A 21,253-nucleotide genomic window follows, 5' to 3' on the forward strand; every position below is an offset into this window, starting at 1 on the left:
CTTCATCAGCGCGCCATCCGCACGCTAATCATAACCGGAGCCGTAAAGGCGGCGAATTCCGTGGGCTACGTGAGACATCCGGTTTCTCTCTGCGCGAGAGGGAGCGCAGCGTCTTGGCGTGCGCCGGCTTTCAAACACATGAAAACTTTACACTTGCACTGCATTATGGTAGCTGCATGTTGGCTGTTTCACAAGATACGTGCGAATAGAAAATTAACGGCGGTTTGTGACGAAACCTGCGTCAAGCGTGGGAGATGAACATGTACCCTCCGTTCAGCGAGCTAACACGAAGGAGTTAGCAACAAATCAAAATCCAGGTTTGGACGAGTTCGTGTATTCATAAGGTCTTCCAAGACCAGTTACCATCCGTCCGCCGGCACCCGTCCCGCCTTTGTGCGTTCGTTGCCCCGACCTTTTCGTGCTGTGTTTGGAAAGCCTGCTAGCAGAAAATCGTACTCTCACTCATTCACGCCTTATTGATAAACACTGGTAGTAATCGTCATCACGGAAGTGGTTAGAGCACAGCACTGTTGTTCTTGAGCGCTTGAAACTCTTTCGTTTCACAGCAGCCTCCCACTTAGCTGCAAGCTTCTTGTCTTGCGGGGAGTAATGGAACATCGTCGCGGCGGCTGGTGTTCGTGCAACCGTAGACTACACAGAACGCCGAAATGATCGGCCCACCACTTCAATTGATGCTGCGCACGTCAACTACCACTCTACATACACACAAACAAATGAATGCAGGCTCGCGCGAGGCAGATTATGACGGCACGCACGCAGAAACAAGCGCGGTCAGGCACGGTCGCGGAGACTGCGAAGGAGCGGAACACCAGTGCTGACGTCAATACGCTGCGGTTTCCGGTCTCCGCTCGCATCGTCAGCAGCAGCGCGCGGCGCTCAACGGGGGGCGGAGCGACAGCGCAATTTTAACCGGCGATTACGTCGTTCCTAAGTGAAAAATCCCGCCCAGAATTTTACGTGCATGGTTTATAAGGTTCCCGCATCCGTATATGAGCGTCTTATTGAATTCGACAGACTCTTCAGCTTCCCTTTAAGACATCGTATCAATGTTTAGGGAAATTTGACTTTGTCACTGGCTAACTAATAAAGAGGTACGTGTACCAGCGTTAGAGTTCTCTTCAGCTCCTACTTCGTGACTCATGAGCAGGCCGTATTTCCAAAAGGCCGGATCCAGCTCCACAGGGCAACCACTGAACTGCAGTTTCTTACAGGAGCATGGATGTCTGCATAAATAGTTTCCCATTTTTACCCACGGACACAGGCGTACGTTATCCTTTTCATTCAACAAAGAGGTGTAAATATCGACGAAAAACTATTGAATGTGTTTTCGATACGCAGTCACCGAGAAGGCTCGAGCGCTGCACCATGCCGGTTCTCTACTGTTAGCTTCGCCGTAACGCACCGGTGTTACGCCGTCAAGCATACGCGATGTATTGCGGTGAAGCATGCCAAGAGTGTAAAGGAGCCATTGTTGCTGGATATACTCGCGGCGCTCGCCGTCGCGTCCCCTGTCACAGTACGAACACAGAGACACCTGATAAATGTACTGGCAGGCTTTGAGAGATATTTCGGACCTGGCTGTGGTGATTTGAGCGCTTGTTTCGCCAACCTAGCACGCTCTCTATGTATGCAAGATCGTAACGGGAATTCTGTACGCGCTCCTTAATTATGTACAAGCACCAACGCGCCTCAGAGTGACTACGAATCCGTACCGCGTAGCTGGTCAGTGTTGCTGTACAGCTTTGGCAAGGGTCCATATAGAGCTATCAAACGCTGGATATCGTGACGTCGATTTTTCACACTTCATAGGGCACGAAATGTGCTTCAATTCATCGAAGCGTCGATCAGCGCGGCTTAATGTTTTGCCAGTGTTGCTGCACAGCTGTCAGAATTATCTAGAACTATTAAAGTGCTTAGCGAGGTTCAGTTTTCTAACTTTCACATACAAAGTATTCTCCGTTCCCGCGCGAATCTGAATTGTGCGGTACGCTCAACGACACTCATGGACGATACATCGGCACGATAATGCTTTGGTATTAAAGTCATCCGAGAAGACATCTCACTACCAAACGTATCCCCTTGAATTTAACAACCTACCGTCGTGACAAAACGCACCTCGGACACGGTTTCTTCGCGGCGCCAGCGAAGCCACAAACACCTAAACGAAGCTTCGGCCGATCAGATCGCCAGGGATGAATGGAGAAAACAACGTTCTCCTCCACAGTACCTAGTACCTAGACGAAGACAAAATTTCGAGAACCGCAAGTCCCCACCGTGGTCCCCACATTTTCCCTCTCGCAACCTCGGCTCCTCACGCATGCGCAGAAAGAGCGGTAAAATCCAATTTTGATGTGCCGGTCGTTTCAAAGAGTGCGAATATTGTCATATGACATTGCGGTAGGTGAGCACTTGTCCATTTTACCGCAATAATAAGCTGATTTGAGTGCTTCTACGAGTTTTGTGCTAGTACCCGTTCTTTTGTTGACACATGTAGGAACAACCGCCGTTTCTTGCGGTATAAAGTGACCTCGAAATTCCAGCGAGCGCGAAACTTGCCGCAGTCTCGCAGAGATCGCAGAATAGTCTATTCGTGCCTTCGATGGGCACTGCTGCAGTTCCTACGCGCTGCCCTTAGTTCTTTTTAAACAACAGAGAGGTACAGTTGTGCTGTCATGTCTCTAGTCGCGATTTAAAAGAGGTGGCAACTCCCACGCGCCAACTCATCCATGCACTCGACTGTTAGTGCCGCAAATGCTGTTTCTTTGGTCTTTTTTTCTCCACCGTTATTACTCATGATTATATAGACTATTATTTACCTATGCAGTGGTATGGGCTGGTTGTACTGTTGCGCTCAGCAGTGGTCACATATATGGCTGCATTTAATTCTCTTCCTCGCTGCTTGTGAGCACCTTCGATTTGTGGCAGTGAGATAGCGGCAGCGTATATCCGTCAAACTTCATTGCCACTTGTGTGAGCTGTGGAGTTGTGCCATGCTATGTGTACGTTGTGAGCGAGTAGGTAAACAACTCCACGGGACTTCTGCTGTCACTTACGGGCACTTCCAAAGGTAAACATATATTAGTGCACTAATCAGCCCATCAGTATGTATGTACACGTCCGCCGCTTTCGTTCGTAAATCATGTGTGTAACTCTGCTTCTGTAATCGACATTCTAAAAACAGCAAGAAGGCAGACGACAGAGGCACTGTGCGCCTTAGTTCTTTGTCTACGACGCTCTTAGAATAGAAATTACGATCTACCTAGACCAATTCTATGCACTCGTGCTGTTCATAGCTAACATACTTTTTTTTTTCCTTACCCTATTGCATAACGAGCATGTTTGCAGTTGTGGCAGGGACATTGTGAAGTGCCCTCGGCCCATTTCCCTGGCTATGTGTACAGCCAATTGTCTAACTTGTATCACTGTTCTCCTGCTGTCTTTACAGCTTCTGCTGATTTCTTCGGCCTGCGCCTTAAATTTGTTGTGCACACCAGGATCTAGCCTGTCTCTGCTTTGTTGACAACAGCCCCAAGTACTGATTGCTGCTCATTTGCTATGTCCAGAATCTGGTATGTATGTATGTCCGTTTGCTAAGGGTGCTCTCTTGCTTCAATCAATCAATTCTTTATTCTGCACCGTTCCAAGGTACTAGGAGTGCGGTAGAAAAAGCCAGCAGAAGTGCTAGCTTCTGCTGACATTTAATACTTGTGCTGCTCCAATAAAGGTGCATCTGAGTAATGGGGGTTTGAGGGATGTATGACACCGTAACATAATCATGCTAGATAAGTGGCAGGGCTTCCTTACAGATTCAGGCTATTGATACTTGCCATTTAAATGGTATAAGTTGCCACAACGGTGTTGAAGGGGCCCTGAACCACTTTTTATCAAAGTGGAGAAACGCATTTGAAGGTAAATTAGACTGTTTCATAAATACATCGCTCCAAGAAGTACTTCATTGTGTTCGGCAGACATGGAGTTATCGGCAAGCCAACATCATGTTAGCAGTGCTTCAATTCCTTCTTCAGCGACTTGCACTGCAAAGGCTACGGCGGAGCGAATACCTTTAGGCCTTTATACGACCGTGTTTCATATACGCCCCGCAATTAACATTCATATATCATTGAGAAGCACGGATCATCAACTTGGCGCTCTTTGGCCACATCTGGCCCTTGTGCCAATAAACTCTACAAATCAATCAAGGCTACGGCGGAGCGGGGGCGTGCCCTCAGCTCTCCGCCTAGTGAACATCATCGTGGCATGCAGTTCAAATTTGATTTTGTATGTTCACTTAAACACAACTATTTCTGATATTGGGGCCTGCGATGTGCCAAATCCTCAGGGAGCCACAGTGCGCACAGACAGCAGACTCATCGCGACACCCCACCCGCTGCGGTGGCTTCGTGGCTGTGGTGTTATGCTGCTAAGCACGAGGTCATGATATCAAATCTCGACAGTGATCGCTGCATTTTGATGTGGGCGAAATGCAAAACCCTCTTGTCCTGTGCATGGGGGCACGTTAAAGATCCCCTGGTGGTCAGAATTAATCCGGAGACCCCCACTACAGCATGCATCATAACCAAATAGTGGTTTTGGCACGTAAAACCCCACAATTCAATTCATTGCGGCAGCCACGGTATCTACACAACGCAGCAGCGTGGCTGCATGCAACTGTGGTGTATATGTGCAGTTTTTGCTTTGTACACAACAGGGCTTGAGGGCCCACTAGCGCTCATATGTTCATTTGCGAAGGGTGTTCTCTTGCTTCAATTAATCAATTCTTTATTCTGCACCATTCCAAGGTGCTAGGAGTGTGGTAGAAAAAGCCAGCAGAAGTGCTGGCTTCTGCTTACTTTTAATACTTGTGCTGCTCCAATAAAGGTGCACTTGAGTAATGGGGGATTGAGGGATGTATGACACCGTAACATAATCATGCTAGACAAGTGGCAGGGCTTCCTTACAGATTCGGGCTATTGATCAGAATTCCGCCTGGGTCGTCGCACGCTGCATTCACAGCTATCACCACCAAACCTACTGCGATAAGCATGTTCACCTATCTGTTTTACAGCACGTGGTATTGTTTTACAGCGCGTGGCATTGGTAGCATAACACATGCTCTGAGTAGGCGATAATCCAAATGTGCCGCCATTTTCTGCTGCAGGCAGCGCGATGTGAGCATTACGCTTCGGCGGCATCCGGCGTCGACCACCAGCTTGATTTTGCTTCGGTTTCTCATCGCCCTCTCAAAACATCACGCAATAGGAAAACAACAAAACACATCTCGAGGCCCTGCAGGCCATGGAGGAGGCCACGCACAAGCTTCATGGCAGTGGCGCCAGATGGTGCGAAGTGTTCTTAGGGAAACTTAAGAGATTCTTAAGAGTTTTTAGATATTTACAAACACAACAAGAAAGAAATCTGGACAGAAAGTATGTATGATGATGCGAAAGGGAGTGCCTTTCTATTTGAGGCCAGAGCTGGCTGCCTGAGGACTAAAACATATCGGAGCAAATACCGTATTTACTCGAATCTAGGCCGACCCCGATTCTAAGCCAACCCCCTAAAGTCCGAAGCCAACAAAAAAAATTATATTACCTCGAATGTAGGCTGAGCAAAAAAAGTGAGGACAGCGTTCACAAAATGAAAACAGCATTTATTGAATCTGAACGTGCAGAGCTCATTCAACGTCGTCATCACTGCTAGACTCGTCTCTATGTTCCTTGTCACTGTCACCTTCAAACAGTGCACTATCTTCGGTACCATCAAGCACATTAGATATGCTGCACTTATTAAAGGCGCGCACGATCAAAGTACCTGGGATGGAACACGCTGCAGCTACCCAGCCCACCAGCTGCAATAGTGATGCACGTTTGATGCGGCCCGTTGCCATTAGCATGTGGTCTTCGTCAGTCAACCAGTCCGTGTAATATTTCCACGGACGATCCTTGAAAGGTTTTTTGATGCAGACATCAAGTGGCTGCAACTGGCCCGTCATGCCGCCCGGTATGACAGCGAGGTCCGTGTTCGCCTGGGCGAGTGCAGCCTTCACGTTGTCGGTCAAGTGCCCGCGGTAAGAGTTGATGACAAGGAGCGAGTTCTTTGTCAAAAGGGCTCCTGGACGCCGTCGCCACGCAATCTTAACCCACTCTTCCACCATCACACCCGTCATCCACCCGTTCTCATTTGCCCGCACAATGACATTTTTTGGGAAAGTTTCTCGAGCAGGCAGTGTCTTCCTTTTAAATATCATATAAGGAGGGAGTTTATGTCCATCATCTGTGCATCACAGTTGTGCACTGCTTCTCGTAGCCCACAGAGCACACCTTCATCTCTTTGGCACCCTTTTCATTCACGGTGTACACCACTGGCATATCAAAATACACAGCCGTCTGGTCGGCGTTGCCGATTTGCCCAAGGTTGTAGCCTGCTGCTTCTCTCTTTTGCAGCATGTAGCGGGGAAAAGCTATCGGCTTTTCTTCGAAATCACTTGGCAGCTTCTGGGTGATTGAAGTGCGACGTCGGAGGCTGAAGCCGAAGCGCTTTTGAATTTCTGAAGCCAGCACCAGCTGGCTTTGAAATCCTTTGGCGTTAGGCTTCGCTCCCTTGAAAGTTCCCTAGCTTTCGCTTGGAGCACTTTTGTTGTAACTGGAAAGGCAGCTGCTCTCTGCGTCCGAACAAAGTCGGCCAGAACTGTCTCCACTTCGTGGTGATGGCCTTTCTTTGTTCCGCTAAATGCCATCCTCATTGTGGTGCACGCAAAAAGCTGCTGTCATTGTCCACTCCAACGATGGACGTTTTTCTCGTCGACGCCGAAGTCTTGCCCAGCTTGAAGGTTCGACGATGCCTCTGTGGCTATCACAACTTTTCGCTTGAAAGCGGCACTGTAGTGGCATCTCCTGCTTGGTGCCATCACGATAACACCACGCCGCACGCCCACACGGCCGACACAACACAGGTCAAAATGGCAACCTCGCCTGTGTACGGTTGGCTACTGGCACGGCGAGTAGCGGCTGCGATACTGACTTTTCTAGATGGCGCTAGCTATGCACCATATTTAGCAGTTTCAATGAAAAACTGGCGCGTTTTTTTTTTTTTTAATCTTCGAATCAGACGATCCTAGGGCTTGGAATATGATTATTTGAAAAAAACTATCAGCCTAGATGCGAATCAATACGGTATGTACCACAGGATGAGGCATGTCTGTGCAGCTAAAAAAATCCTGAAAACGGCTTGGCACATTGTAATAGAATGCCAAAATATTCACCCAGCGTGACCCCTTAGGTCTTCCACACACGAGCTACTAGAGCTAACATCCCTTGAAAGACCATGCCGCTGCTTTCCAGTTACCCCATGCATTTCACCCCAGACTCCTTGTCACCATCTTAACTCCTTCAAGATGACTCGACGCAATGCTGTTACGCTACTAAAGTCATCCTTTCAATGATGTCTTTTTTTTTTGTTACTCATGCGCTCACCAGCTCTTCTAAAGCCACAAAAACATGCTGCCAACGACGCCCCTGAGGGCTCCCTAACCTTTCGCTTCCACAATGTCCTCCCATGCCCTTCTTTTTCTTTTCTTATTCCTTTTTTTTCTCTTGGTGTCTTTTTTTTCTCTCTCCCCTTTTCTTTCTTTTCTCCCTGCCTTCCCACTCTCCCGCTCTTGTCCCCTTGTCTTATGAACCACGCTCATATACGTCAGGCAACAGCACTCATTCTCTTTGAAGTCTCTCTCTTTACAACCAGCCGCCACCGACAACAACCGCACGTGACATCACTGTATTAGCCCTTTAAAACTAACATGCCGAGGATGACGAGGCCGCCTTTGACGAAGATAGGTCCTCCTATCTAAACGTTGGCCAGCCTTTCTAAGGCACCTTATCCCTCTTTATAACCTTTATACCACAGTGTGCTATTCCATCTGTCAGCCTCTTTCTTGATTTCGGACTTCCAGAATTGTTGCGATTCAAAGAAGGTGAAATTAACTGGTCAGCATCTGAGATAAGTAAGGGGTGATTAGGGTATTAGTGAAAGAAAGCAGGGAAGAGATTGATAGAACCAGAGTCATTGCAGGCGTATAACGGTATAACGGTATAAAATAGTGAGAGAAGTTTTAAATACAAATGTTAAGATTGAGGTCAGATAGCGTACAGGGACCCCACTCCTGTGCCAAGTTCTCCAAATTGTGCCTAACGAGATTTCTTGCAGCATCCTGTTTAATAAACACAATTTTATGCTGAAGTATGCCAAAATTAGCAACTGTGCAATATGTGCATGGCCGCAGTGGTCTGCAGATGTGCATAGCGCGCACGCCTAAAGCAGCCTGATAATTTGAACTTTCCATTTTATATACGTAGCCAACTGATAATTCAGGCCCGACAGGGACAGCTTACAAATCCGAATAATTGAGAGTCCGAAATATCCAAGTTCGCCAGAAAACAAGGGACTTTATTCCACAAGTGACTAAAAATTGTGTGCCGTATTGTCTGACGAACACTTTCAGGAATATGTTCACTTTTGCCTGATTTCGCATCGCCAGGTTCAGGCACAACGACGTCTACGGGTGCCAGCATTCTTGGTACGGTGCCAAGAACGCTGTTGGCTGTCAACGTGTCTGGTATCCCCAAAATGGATCTTCCAAAAATAAAGCCGAAGTTTCTCAATGCGTTGCTGCGTGCACATGTGCTTGCTTACAATTTGGCGAGTCCAAATCTCTAACATTGTCATGCTTTCGTCACATGTAGACGAAAGTACAATCAATGCATGCGTCAAATTTTTAACTCCTGGCAACATAGCAGGACCGTGATGTTGTAACGATGCCTTTCCGGTGCCACATATTTTTGTGCTTTGTCACTGGTAAGAGCGGCACTCCGCCTGGGTTATCAATGGCATCGGCCGGCCATGAACAGGGGATATATAGGGTGGCATATAGAATAAAGCAGAATGCATTGCTGCACAATCGTGGCACAAAAGTCGACCAAGCTGTCATAGCCGAATGAGAGCAGTTTTTCTTACCAACAGTCCTTGCCAGAACAGACATTCAGGCTGGAGTCGGTGCCGCTTAAGTAACTTGAAAGTGGCGGGACCGTGTCGTTATTTAATATGTGAATGAACAAACGCTGGATGTGTGGGACCAACATCGCGGGACTTGCGAATGGCTTGCTGGGGTTCACTTGTGCTACGTTTTGGGCACGGTCAGTGCTGGATTAGCAAGCTTTGCTAGTTTCGGTTTCCAGGAGGTGTCGGCAGCATAGCCGATGGCCATGCTACAGCCATGCCAGTGATTTATCAAAGCCAAATTATTGCTATTTTTGCTCAACTCTGCGGTAAAATTAGCACGCAGTCATGCAGCCAGGGTCCAGACTATTGAATGGCCTGCATTAGGGTGTCCGAAATTTTGGTCATACTTATACAAATTTTTGGGCCAGTGATGGTGCCTTGGAGTAGCCCTAATAATTGATCTTGTGTGAAATCTTGGGGCCCAAATAATCGGTCAGTGCCAGTTGTGAATCTGCCAGTTGCTGAGCAGAGGCCTCAGCTTTACGAGGAAAAGCGGATCAACGATAATTGCTTGGTGTCATCTAAAGCGATGCTTGGTTGTTACCAGGTGCTCCTCAAGGCTGGCCAGGCTCAGAAGAGCTTTGATGACATTGAGTCTGGCCAAGTGTTTCTGACTGTGGCTAGCTCTAGGCTAGCTGAAAACATGGCTAGGCTGGCAGCTGTCAATAAAATTTCATAAGATATAAAACGCAGCATCTGAGCAGCTTCACTCAATTTGAAATTTAATTATAGCACACTGCGGCGACAGGTTTGTTGTCTTAATTTACATAAAAGGGATACTCATATTTACGTTTTGCCTTTTTTTTTGTGATAACATTTATATGGACCCTCCTGGTGCATTTCTGCTGTTGCTGTGATGTTCCGTAGAAGTCCAAGGGCGATAAAATCGGCGCCATGTGCTGGTGAAAGCATGTGAGGGTGAGCTGGCAAACATGGTTCAATCTCAAGGAAGTGGGGAGAAAGTGTGCCGTCTTCCATTGCACACAAGTCTCCAAAGGGGGGTGGGAGGGGGTACTACTTCAGGTGGCCTGGGTGGCCACTGTATCTTGAAAGCCATCTGCGACGGGGACAAAGTCCACCCTGCGCTGTGTTTTCGCGGCTTAGTTCGCGTTGATGTGAGTGGCAGCACAAAATTCAATTTGCACGCTGCTGCTGCCGCGCTTCTTCACTCCAGTGTTTTGACTGCAAGTTTCTGCGGTCATCAAGTGCGCTTGTGCGTGCTTGATGCTTGTGCACGCTTGAGCTTGTGTGCGCGATACCAGGCTTGTTAAATTAGCTAGTGTGCCTAAGTTCACAAGTTTATACAGCCGATAAACCTACTATCCTTAGTTCGTATAGCTATCCACTAATTTGCTACCACAATCGATGCTTTGCCTTTTGGGCAAAACTGTCACATTTTTTATTTGTAGGCAGAGCATCGTTGTTTTACAGCAAGCAAATACTTTCGGGAATAACACTTGTAAATTTTAAGTATTTGAAATAGCCTAGGGCGTGTCCAGCAGTTGGCTTATATTTGCTCCAAAGTGCTCGTAACTCTGTGTTTGGGTGCTCCAAACTGTTACAAAATTAGCATTTTGCTGTTCCAAAAATTGCTTCAAATCTCAGTTCATCAGTGGCACCATTGGAAAACTTGATTAAATCAAGCAGGCTAGCGACTATTTGTCCCTGCCCCATTTCAAAGTGGATGCCAATAAAAATCATCATTATCGATATGCAAAAGGGATGTCCCTCTACAGTACACACCCCATACATAACTACTTGTGATTCTCGTAATACGTTGTGTCTCTATATTGATTCAATGCTAAACGCATTACGGTCATTGTGACAGTCATGGTAAGATGAGTTCTGCCAAATTTTTCGTCCATGGACTACCCAGTGTCCTTAGTTGGCGGGAAAGAGGTTAGATGCGAACATATGTTCGTACATACATACATACATACATACATACATACATACATACATACATACATACATACATACATACATACATGCATGCATGCATGCATGCATGCATGCATGCCTACATCCATCCATACATACATACATACATACATACATACATACATACATACATACATACATACATACCACAAGCAGGATGAAGTTCCCTAAAAATGCAATTGTTATAAATAGAATTTGGGCAGGTACTGTAGTGTGCAGGACAGGTAACCAGTGGTCTATTAAGGCTACTGAATGGGTACCAATGGAAAAGACAATATTAGTGATGTTTTACGTGATGAACATTATGAAAAGTGCAGGTAGCTGGTGGCAGAAAATTAGGTGACGTGATGAAGTAGGAAATTTGCAAGCATAATGTGGTATCGGCTGGCACAAGACAGGGGTGATTGGAGATTGCGGAGAGAGGCCTTTGTCCTGCAATGGACATTAAATAGGCTGCTTATGATGACAGTTACCTTGGTATCTTGCAATTAGTTTGCATTAGTCGGAATACATCAATAGCTTTAATATGTATGTATGAACTTAAGCCTGAGGAGATGTTTCTGCTGTAGTAAATTTTGTGCAAAGTTTGCCCCGCTTTCAGATATTGATTGTGGATTGTCTCTTGTAGCTTTTTAGGGCTACTGAACTGACGTGATTACTTTGAGTTCCATGGCTACACTATTCTGCCCAGCATCCTTTTATTGCTATATTTGCCACTTGTTCTCAATGCTGTAATGGGACTGCAGTCTCTCCAATTATTTTTTGCAGGCCTCACAAATGCAATGAGCCTTAGTGAATGCATCACTGTTGCCGTAGTGGAATGCCAGGCCCCTTTCAAAGTCATCGGTCAGGTCAAGGTTAGCACTCAGTGCTGCGTGCCTCTGGCTGACAAGTCTGTGGGGTGCTTCTTCAAAGCAGGGAGCGTGTCAAGGAGCGTGCAGACTACAGAGACTGTGGATGAGTCGATCTCTACTTCAGGTAAGCATTTTTAGCATTTCTCTTACTTTAACTTGCTTGTGTGAGTTTGTAGTAATGGTCAATTATGCCTTCTGTAGTATGACCTTCTGAATTCTGTATGACATTCTACTGCTAAGGACAAGTTAGCAGGCATGTGATTCTCGTCTGCAATCTTATTTAGGAAAAGTGCAAAAGTAAGCTGATTCTATGCGCTATGGGAATTGGTTTAAATGAATCTTCCATTGCTGTGTGTGAGAATGCTGTTCCTGTTTAGCGATCATTTGCGAGCAGAAGCCACATGACCTCCTCCTCCTTCTCTTTGCTCAACATACTTGTTGCTCTTGATCATACACATGACATCTTTTTTTTTTTGAACCTCAAGGGTCCCCAGACGGGACTTTACATGAGGGGTTGGCACACGAATAGCAGATAACAGTGATTGTTGAGTAGAATTAGAAAGAGTGCACAGCTTCTTCGATGGCATTCTTGAAATCAGCGGGATCAGGGATAATAGCTTGGCTGCAGGGAAGGTCATTCCAGTCGCGAGCTGCGTGCACAAAAAATTACTTCTGGAATGTAGTATTAGTAGAATTAGGAAGAGTGCATAGCTTCTTCGATGGCATTCTTGAAATCAGCGGGATCAGGGATAAGAGCTTGGCTGCAGGGAAGGTCACAAAAAATGACTTCTGGAACGTAGTAGTGCGGGCACGATGCAGAATGATGCTGTTCAGATGGCCTGTGCGTGGTGTTCGTCGCACTGGTTGAATGAGCTGACTGTCTCGGGGTGAACAATGGAAAAACTTGTGATAAAGGCAGAGGTGTGAAATACGGCGACAGGAAGCGAGATAAGGCAGTTGTAACTGAATCTTTAGAGCTTACTAGGGAGTATCGTGAGTGGTTTGAAAGAATGAAACATGTGGCACGATTTTGAACTGATTCGAGAGCTGAAATGAGGTTAGACTGAAGTGGATCAAAGACTGGGCTAGCGTATTCAAGTTTAGGTCGCACAAGTGTTTTGTAAGTTAGTAATTTTAAGGAAGAAGGTGCCGTGCGCAGGTTACGGCGGAGGTACTCAGTTGTTCGATTAGATGAATATATTATGTGGTTAACATGGTAAGACCATGATAAATCACTAGTGATGTAAACGCCAAGGTATTTAATGGAGCTAGTGCAAGTAATGGTGGTATCCTTGATTTTATAACTAGGCAGAGTATAATTTCAGCAGTGGTGAAAAGAAATTAGTGCAGTCCTTGCAGTATTCAGGGGCATTAGCCAAGTAGTGCACCATTTCTATATGTTATTCAGGTCATTTTGTAGGACAGAAGAATTGTCAGTGTTAGTTATAGGGCTGGAGATTATGCAATCATCAGTGAAAAGGCGGATAGATGTTACTATGGAAGGCAGGTCGCTAATGTATATTAGAAAGAGCCAAGGGCTAAAAACTGTGCCTTGCGGTGCTCCTGAAAGAACATGGGAGTGAGAAGACGAGAAGCCATTAGGGGAAATAAATTGCATGCGGTTGGTTAAGAAGTTTCGAATCCAGTTAAGGAGATGGGGATGAATGTTTAAAAGAGACAGTTTGAGTAAAAGGTGGGAATGGGGTACTTTGTCGAATGCTTTCTCGTAGTCTAGGAACAGTGCATCGATTGGGATATTGCGGTCAAGATTATAATCAATGTCATGCAGGAATAAAGCTAATTGGGTTTCACACGAGTGGCCTTTCCGGAAACCATGCTGGTTGTAATGAAAGTAGTTGACAGAAACTAGAAATGTCGTGACATTGGAGTAAATTACATGTACCACGATCTTAGAGCATACGCTAGTTAACGAAATGGGTCGGTAGTTACTTGGGGATGAACGGTCACTTTTCTTGAAAACTGGGATGACCTTCCCGATCCAGCAGTCATATGGAATGGAACCAGTATCAAATGATTTCTGAAAAATGATGGAAAGAATAAGACTGCAAACATGTTTAGTATTCTTCAAAACTTTGGAATTAATTCCATTGATACCACAGGAAGATGAACATTTTAGTGAATCGATTATATTGACAATACCGTGCGGGTTGAAGATGATGTTTTTCATTGGTGGATGGGGCAATGGTGGGAGACCGGGAACATTGTGAGTGGTTTCGTTAGTAAAAACTGAACAGAATGAGTGGTTCAGTGGATGAGGTACGTTAGATACATCTACTGGCGAGCCAGTGCTGTCACAGAGTGAAACAGTAGTGTTTACATTGGGGATAATAGTTTTCCAGAAGCGCTTTGTGTTGGTTTGTAACGTTCTGGGGAGGGTAGTAGAGTAGAACTGGCCTTTAGCTTGAGTAGTCATAGCGGAGCATTGTTTGGCAATGCTGTGATATTTCTGCCACATACATTCAGTGTTAAACAGCTTGGCAGAACAAAAAAGGCGCTTTTTCTTGTTCTTTAAATGTTTTAGTGTGATTTTAAACCATGGAGAATGCATTTGCTCTGTTATGCTGATGGTAGGGATGTAAAGTCTTATTAAATACAGCAACTTGGATTTGAAGAGAGACCAGTTTGACTCTGTAGATTGTAAGTCGTACGTGGAGCCGAAATTATTATAGAACACAAAGAGATAGCGAGTCATGCTAGTTTAGTCTTCTTTGTTGTACAGGATCTATTATGACAGTAATGCACATTTTCTGGGAAAAATAGATTTATCGACCGGACCTGTACAAATGGTTAAAATTCTTCAAAATACTCTTTCCCCTGCATCAGTACACTTGCGGAGACATGTCTGCCACGCCTGGAAGGCACCGTGAAAGTCCTCAATGGGAATGTCTCTCTGGAACACTGTAACATGCTTTTGGATGTTTTCCACGGCCTCCCAATGCTTTCCTTTCAGCGCTCTCTTCAGCTGGGGAAACAAAATAAAGTCGCACAGAGCCAAGTCGGGACTGATAGGGGGATAGGGGACCACCGAGGTGTTGCTCCTGGCCAGGCAGTTGGTAACGATGAAGGACGTGTGGCTGGGGGCATTATCACAGGGGAGCTTGACTGTGTCTTTGATGTCAGCCTTCACGCGCGTGACCCAGCGTTTCAATCTTTTGAGCTCCTCCAGGTAAAAGGCTGAGTTGAGTTTCTTCCTGCGGTACAAACTCAAAATGGATGGTTCCTCGGGTGTCAAAGAAGACAATGTGCATCGTTTTGATGTGAGACTTGCTCCTTCGCACTTTCTTGGAGCAGGGGGATGACTTTGTGTGCCACTCGCTGCTCTGTCTTTTCGATTCTCGGTCGTACTCGAACATCCAGGATTCGTCTCCGGTTACGACATAGTTAAGAAAGTCTGGCTCATTTTGAATCAAATCCAACAATTCTTGACAGTGCAAAACTCTAAGTTCTTTCTGATCATCAGTCAACGCTTTCAGCACAAGCTTCGTGCAGACCTTGTGCATTTACAGCTCCTCAGTCACTATCCCATGTACCGCAAATGTGAACATGTGTACGGTGTCAGCAATTTGCTGGATGCTCAATTGATGGTCGGAACGCATAACTTCGAGCACATGATCCACGTTTTCATCGGTTCTGGTTATTGTTGGGCGTTCAGAACAGGGTTTGTCGGCGACCTCCTGCCGGCCCTCCTTGAATGCCCTGTGCCATCTCCCGGACTGTGAGCTTGAAATGCAGTCATCCTTGAAGGCCTCTTGAAGCACCTAGAATGTTTCGGTTGCATTCTTTCCAAGCTTCACGCAAAACTTGATAGTGTTCAAGCGAACACTCCATTGCACCATATTATCCGCTCGCACTGCTCGTAGTAAACTGGTGACCGACTGTGTTGGCAGGGCATAACCCTTGCCACATTTCCCGACCGGTTTTACCACGCTGCCATGGGTAGTTGCGTCATAATAAAATCATGCGCATTAGTTTCATAATGGTCCTGTATAGTGTTAGTACTATTTTGGACTTTGAACTTTTGGTAATATTGGTAGAGAAAGCACTGTGAACTACAATGTGGTCGCTGAGGCCCGTAATGTACGAAGAAGCACCGAATTCTTCAGGGTGAGTAGCCAAACTAAGATCAAGAATATTAGATGAATGGTCAGTCGTGCAGGTGGGCTCAGAGATAATTTGAGTCAGGCCAAAGGTTAGACAGGTGTTCAAGAATTCACTACAAGCATAACTTTTTGTTAGGGTGTTGGCCATATCACTCCAATTTATAGACGGAAAGTTGAAGTACCGAAAAGCAAAATGGGCGTGCTGGGGTGAAGTGAGATTTGCGAACTGAGCATGTCATGAAATAGAGTTATGAAGGAACTGTCCATATTGAGTGGTTGATAGCATATGCCGATGAGAACGCGGAAGTATGAAGCTTGACAGCACACCCAATTAATTTCCAATGAGGTTATTACGTTCACAGATGAACACTTTAAAAAACGTTTGACAGCGGTGAGAACTCTGCCATCACAGCAGCCGTTAGGTCTGTCTTTTCGGAATATATCAAAATCAGTTAGCTCAGGCAAGATTTCGAAATCTAAGATCAAGGAATTTAGCCATGTTTCGGTTAGCAGAATGTCGTTACTGGATGATGGGCTGATAAGACTACATAGGGAATCGTGTTTGGACATTATACTGTGAATACATTATACTGCGAATGTTAGTGTAAAGAAGTCATAGGCGATCATGTCTGGGCTTGACATTGCTGCTGGGGTGGGTTGGTAGCTGCTATGATTTATGCTCAAGTACTTTCTCAGCTGAGTGATCAAAGATGTAAGTTTTGCCACCAGAAACTAGTCAATTGTGATGGAGCTTGTAAGACGTGCTTAGCCTTCGTGAATTCAATAAGGCATTTATGGGCGAGTCTAGAGGAGTTTTCACTCAGTGCGTAACCGGTTGATTTAAGGTTGTCAGCTGCTGATAAAACGCGTTCTTTGTCCTTCAAATGAAGAAACTATTATTGGGCGAGTCTTTCCTTCTTTGAAAGTGCCTAGACGATGTGCTATTTCAATATTATTGCTTTCAAGGGTTATATTTAGCTTCTCTTGACTATAGCTAATGATCAGTTTTTCAGACTCACTCTAGCTTTTGTTTTCTGCATCTCTGAGGCCATAGAATACCCAATTGCTTTGGCAAGACATGTTCTCAAGGTCGTCAATGCGGGCAGTCACAGTGCATACCTGAGCGGAGCAGTTAGCAGCAGTGCTTTCTATTTGGTCAATCTGAGACTTTATATTTGAAATAGGCTGGAAATCAGACTCAATCTTCGCAAGCCTAGTGTTTAGGTCTGTGAATGCTTTCTCATGGTTGGCAAGGGTTGACCTGATAGACCTTAATTGCTTAAGTATTGCTGACTGCCCGGATTGTAAGGCAAGTACATTACTGGAGTTGTCAACTTCAGAGCGAGGGACAGGCCCGAGATTTGTTTCAACGTCCCCAGCCAGCAGTAGTAATTTCAGCAACATGTAGGAGCACTCGTAAAAAATAGCTATGGAGTGCCGTAGGCCCGGCAGTACAAACAGACAGCAGTTACTGGAGCGCTTGGTATAAAGGGTATGATAGTTAATTACCTGCGTGACGAAGAAGCGAGGGCAGTTAGGGTGATCCATACCTGTAGTACCGGATGACATGCATAATAACAGAGGAACGATGACGACAAAAGGACCGTGATGGCATAAAGATGACTGTATGAAGACGCTATGACCATTATAGATGAGGATGACTATGACATTAATGCAATGACCGTGACGACATGAAGACAACTGTATGATGATGCGATGGCAATGATGGAATGGCAATGTTTGCATGAAGATAATGGCGTGACGACACTGGAATCGCAATGGAAAATGAAAACGGTAGAAGAAGACACTCACATGACGACTATGGAAAAACGAGAATGGCACGACGACGAAATGACAAGGATGATATCAAGACAATGGCACAAGGACCATAGGAAGACAGTACCGGAGTGAAGATGATGAAGACAGCGTTGCATTGTGATGCCGCAGGTATGACGACAACACATGATGACAACAGTGTGCTGAAGGGAATCACGGAATGGAATCGCAGCAAAGTATGACAATAGGATGACAATGCTAAAATGGATACAATGGCATGACGATGCTGAAATGATGGCAGTGGGAATCGCTAGGAAGAAATGGCTGCCAATATAACGACCACGATGGCATCACTATGAATGCATGACAATTACGGCATGATGAATATTGGTTTACCACAAACGTGTGACAACAATGTGATGTGGATGGAGTTATTAGAATAGTAGGATGATGATGACATGATGATAATGGTGAAATGATGTGAAGGCATGACGACAAATGCACGGCAGCACTGCGATGACAGCGGAATTACTGTGACAAAATGGCAGAGATAGGATGACCATGGCAGCATCACAATGACGGACAGATGACGATGGAATGACAACTGCTAGTTGGTGTTGGAGCTAATGTCTGTGCTTAGTTGCATTACCTGCTCCTGGGGCCACCTTGATTCATGCTGTATCCAATCTTTGCTTGCACTGTGCTTGCGCTATGTGCGCAAGATGGCAGTCCCCGCCACCCTTCTCCCTCGACCTGGTGGGTTCGAGATGGCACTCAATGGCATGACGGAGGGAGGCTGGCCAACATGGCGCCCAGTCCCAACGCCTTGAAGCCAGTTGAGACATTGCAGTTCATTGCTACCGATGTGGTTCACCTCACCACATCGCGTCCGATCCAGGCTGTCCAGCCAAGCACATTACCTGCCATGCTTTCAGGAAAGTGGGACATTACGCTTCAGTTTGCCATTCGAGGAACCGAACGCATCGACAGTATCCTGCTCAAACGCAGCTTGTTCCCACTACCGCCGATACAGAATCAACCACTACAGTCCCATCTGTGCTTACAATTCAAGCAGCGAATTTCTGTCTGGCAATAATTTACGCCGAAGTCCACATTGTGAATACTACACTCAAGTTGCTCGTGGATGTAGGAGCTACGGTGTCGCTGATGAACAGCTCCATGTACGAAGAACATTTCAAGGTTTTTTCCTTATCTCCTTCGAGTCATCGACTCAAGAATTATTCACAGCAAGAAATTTTACATTCAGGACATTTCTCCATCCTCATCAAGTACAGCAACAAGGCTGCAGTAGTGACATTTCATGTCACGAACCAAGACACTTCCCTTCTGGGCTTAGACGCCAGTCAAGCTTTGGGCATTGACATTCAAAATTCTTCGCTCACATGTCAACAAGTATCAGAAGTTCCAGCTGACCCAAGCATTCAGCTTTCGTCTCTGTTGCACAATGCTCCAACAGAGTTCACCCATCTGATCTCAGGACAATTGGGACTTGTAAAAGGCTTCATCCATGACGTTCCTCTTCGAGCTTCTGTGCAACCAGTCTCAGTGAAACTGCTTCCTCTACCTCTGGTTCTCCGTGAGCAAGTCTCCGCTGAACTGCAAAAGCTGGAATCAGCTGATATCATCGAGCAAGTCTCAGCGTCTGAGCGGACGTCTCCGCTCGTCATGGTTCGGAAGAAAGACAATTCTATTCGACTTAGCGTCGATCATCGTTTATATGCTGCAAGGTGTTTCAGCCACTAACTGCTGTGTGACATTGTTAACTTGGCTGCTGTGACGAAAGGTGCTGCCATGTTGACTGGTGCAAAAGTGTAACGTTGGTTGCTGACTCACCAATGAAGCGGCACTGATTATGTCTGGTGGCTTAAGTAGTGCTGCCAATGACGTGGCTGGTGGCAAGACATCTCGGGAAGCCTGCCGCCAACTTGCTCGCGCTCTTAGACCTGGTGGCAATTGAGTGCAAGTTCAGATGCAGTTTTGCATGAAAGTGTCGTCAGGTGCACAACTTGGCAACTTTCATCGAAAACCAAAGCATATATAGCATAGAAGAGTATTAGGAAACTACATTGACTGAGGTTCACAGGTATTTAAAGGCCATATAAATTGCAGTGAACATTTGCTTACTAATTATAAACTAATAAGCATAGTGTCAAATGTGCACAGGCAAACACAAACACATCTCAGTCTATGATCACAAACACTTGCTTTCACAATGCTGGCACATTGAAGAGCACTGGCAATGCTTTGTCCTCACTCTTGCTCAATTCCTTCTTCTAAACTTCAGATTGCACAGCCTCTCACACTAGGCGCGTGGAAACACAGCTTGTATCAAGACACTAGCCATTGTGACCTGCCCCTAGCTATAGCATGTGTCAAATAGATCTCTTGCATAATGCGACATCTCTGTGCTCACATTGAGCTTCGCCACCATCGGGAGAGGTAGATGTGCGGGTGAGCGCAGATTGCACATGGGATGTCTGTGGACAACATGGGCTCTGCTACAGGTTGTGCTGACCGTTTATATCTCGTACTATAATTGTAAAATTTGAGTGCAGCTGCAAGGAATATGTACAGTGCACGCATGGCTAGGTGTTCATTTTTCACGCTGATGAACTACAGCACTGTAGTGAGCTGCGTGTTACTCGCCTAAAGCTGTGTAAGCTACAGCTCTCACTTTTCTTGGGCCCAAGATGTTATGACGGTGGGAGATTGCTGCAACAAGGTAGCCTGATCTCGTGGCCGCATGCTCTAGCACTTGCAAGACCACGTTGGTCATGCTAGATGATTGCGCTTGTGTGCTAACCAGTACAGAAATATTGGGGCATGCCACAGATTTGTAATTTGCTTTGATGGAACCACAATACCTTTAGTATCTATGTTGCTCTTTGGCATTTCGTAATAAATTTCACTTTTGTTTGAATTGTGCAGCGTCAAGGCCTTCTATTTCTCCATCAAAGGCTGAGGGTGACAACGTGCACCAAGGACGCCTCCACCACTGTCACCTCTGTGATTATCAAACCAAACACCTGTGGTGTATTAAAGTACACACCAGGATCCACACTGGCGAGCGTCCATTTGAATGCCATTTGTGTCCTAAGGCTTTCGCACAGAGGATCACCCTAAACAGGCACCTGCGTGTCCACACGGGTGAGCGGCCGTTTCGATGCCCGTCATGCCCTCAGAGATTTTCCGATAGGTCTACCATGAAGCAACATCTGCGCACCCACACAGGCGAGAGGCCATTTAAATGCCCTTCTTGCCCTCGGAGTTTCTCAAAAAAGAACAACCTGAACACCCACCTGCGCATCCACACACAGGAGAAGCTATTTCAGTGCCCTTCATGCCCTCAGAGCTTCTTGCATAAGTCCAGCATGCAATCACACTTGCTCGTTCATACAGGTGATCAACCATACCGATGCACCGTCTGCTCCATGTCCTTTCGGCGGGTTGGTTGCTTGAGAAGAC

General features: G+C 45.9%; 1 protein-coding gene and 1 long non-coding RNA gene across 3 annotated transcripts in view; both read left to right on the forward strand.

The window, feature by feature from the left end:
- Positions 1 to 2,333: 2,333 nt before the first annotated feature.
- Positions 2,334 to 11,800, forward strand: LOC142590653 (uncharacterized). Of its 2 annotated transcripts, none has more exons than XR_012830211.1 (3): positions 2,334 to 2,418; positions 3,467 to 3,590; positions 11,785 to 11,800. It is a non-coding gene; the product is annotated as an uncharacterized LOC142590653 (long non-coding RNA). The 2 variants fall into 2 exon arrangements; XR_012830210.1 differs by having other exon boundaries at positions 3,467 to 3,594; positions 11,785 to 11,794.
- A 114-nt stretch (positions 11,801 to 11,914) lies between these two features.
- The window catches only part of LOC142590651 (uncharacterized), an 85,494-nt gene continuing 76,155 nt past the window's right edge, over positions 11,915 to 21,253 (forward strand). Inside the window, exon 1 of the mRNA XM_075703031.1 lies at positions 11,915 to 11,994. Coding sequence (XP_075559146.1) covers positions 11,974 to 11,994 — 21 coding nt within the window. The 5' untranslated portion in view covers positions 11,915 to 11,973. The remainder of the gene's footprint in view (positions 11,995 to 21,253) is intronic.

Source organism: Dermacentor variabilis, chromosome 8 (genome assembly GCF_050947875.1).
Source record: "Dermacentor variabilis isolate Ectoservices chromosome 8, ASM5094787v1, whole genome shotgun sequence".
In the NCBI taxonomy this organism is placed as follows: domain Eukaryota; kingdom Metazoa; phylum Arthropoda; class Arachnida; order Ixodida; family Ixodidae; genus Dermacentor; species Dermacentor variabilis.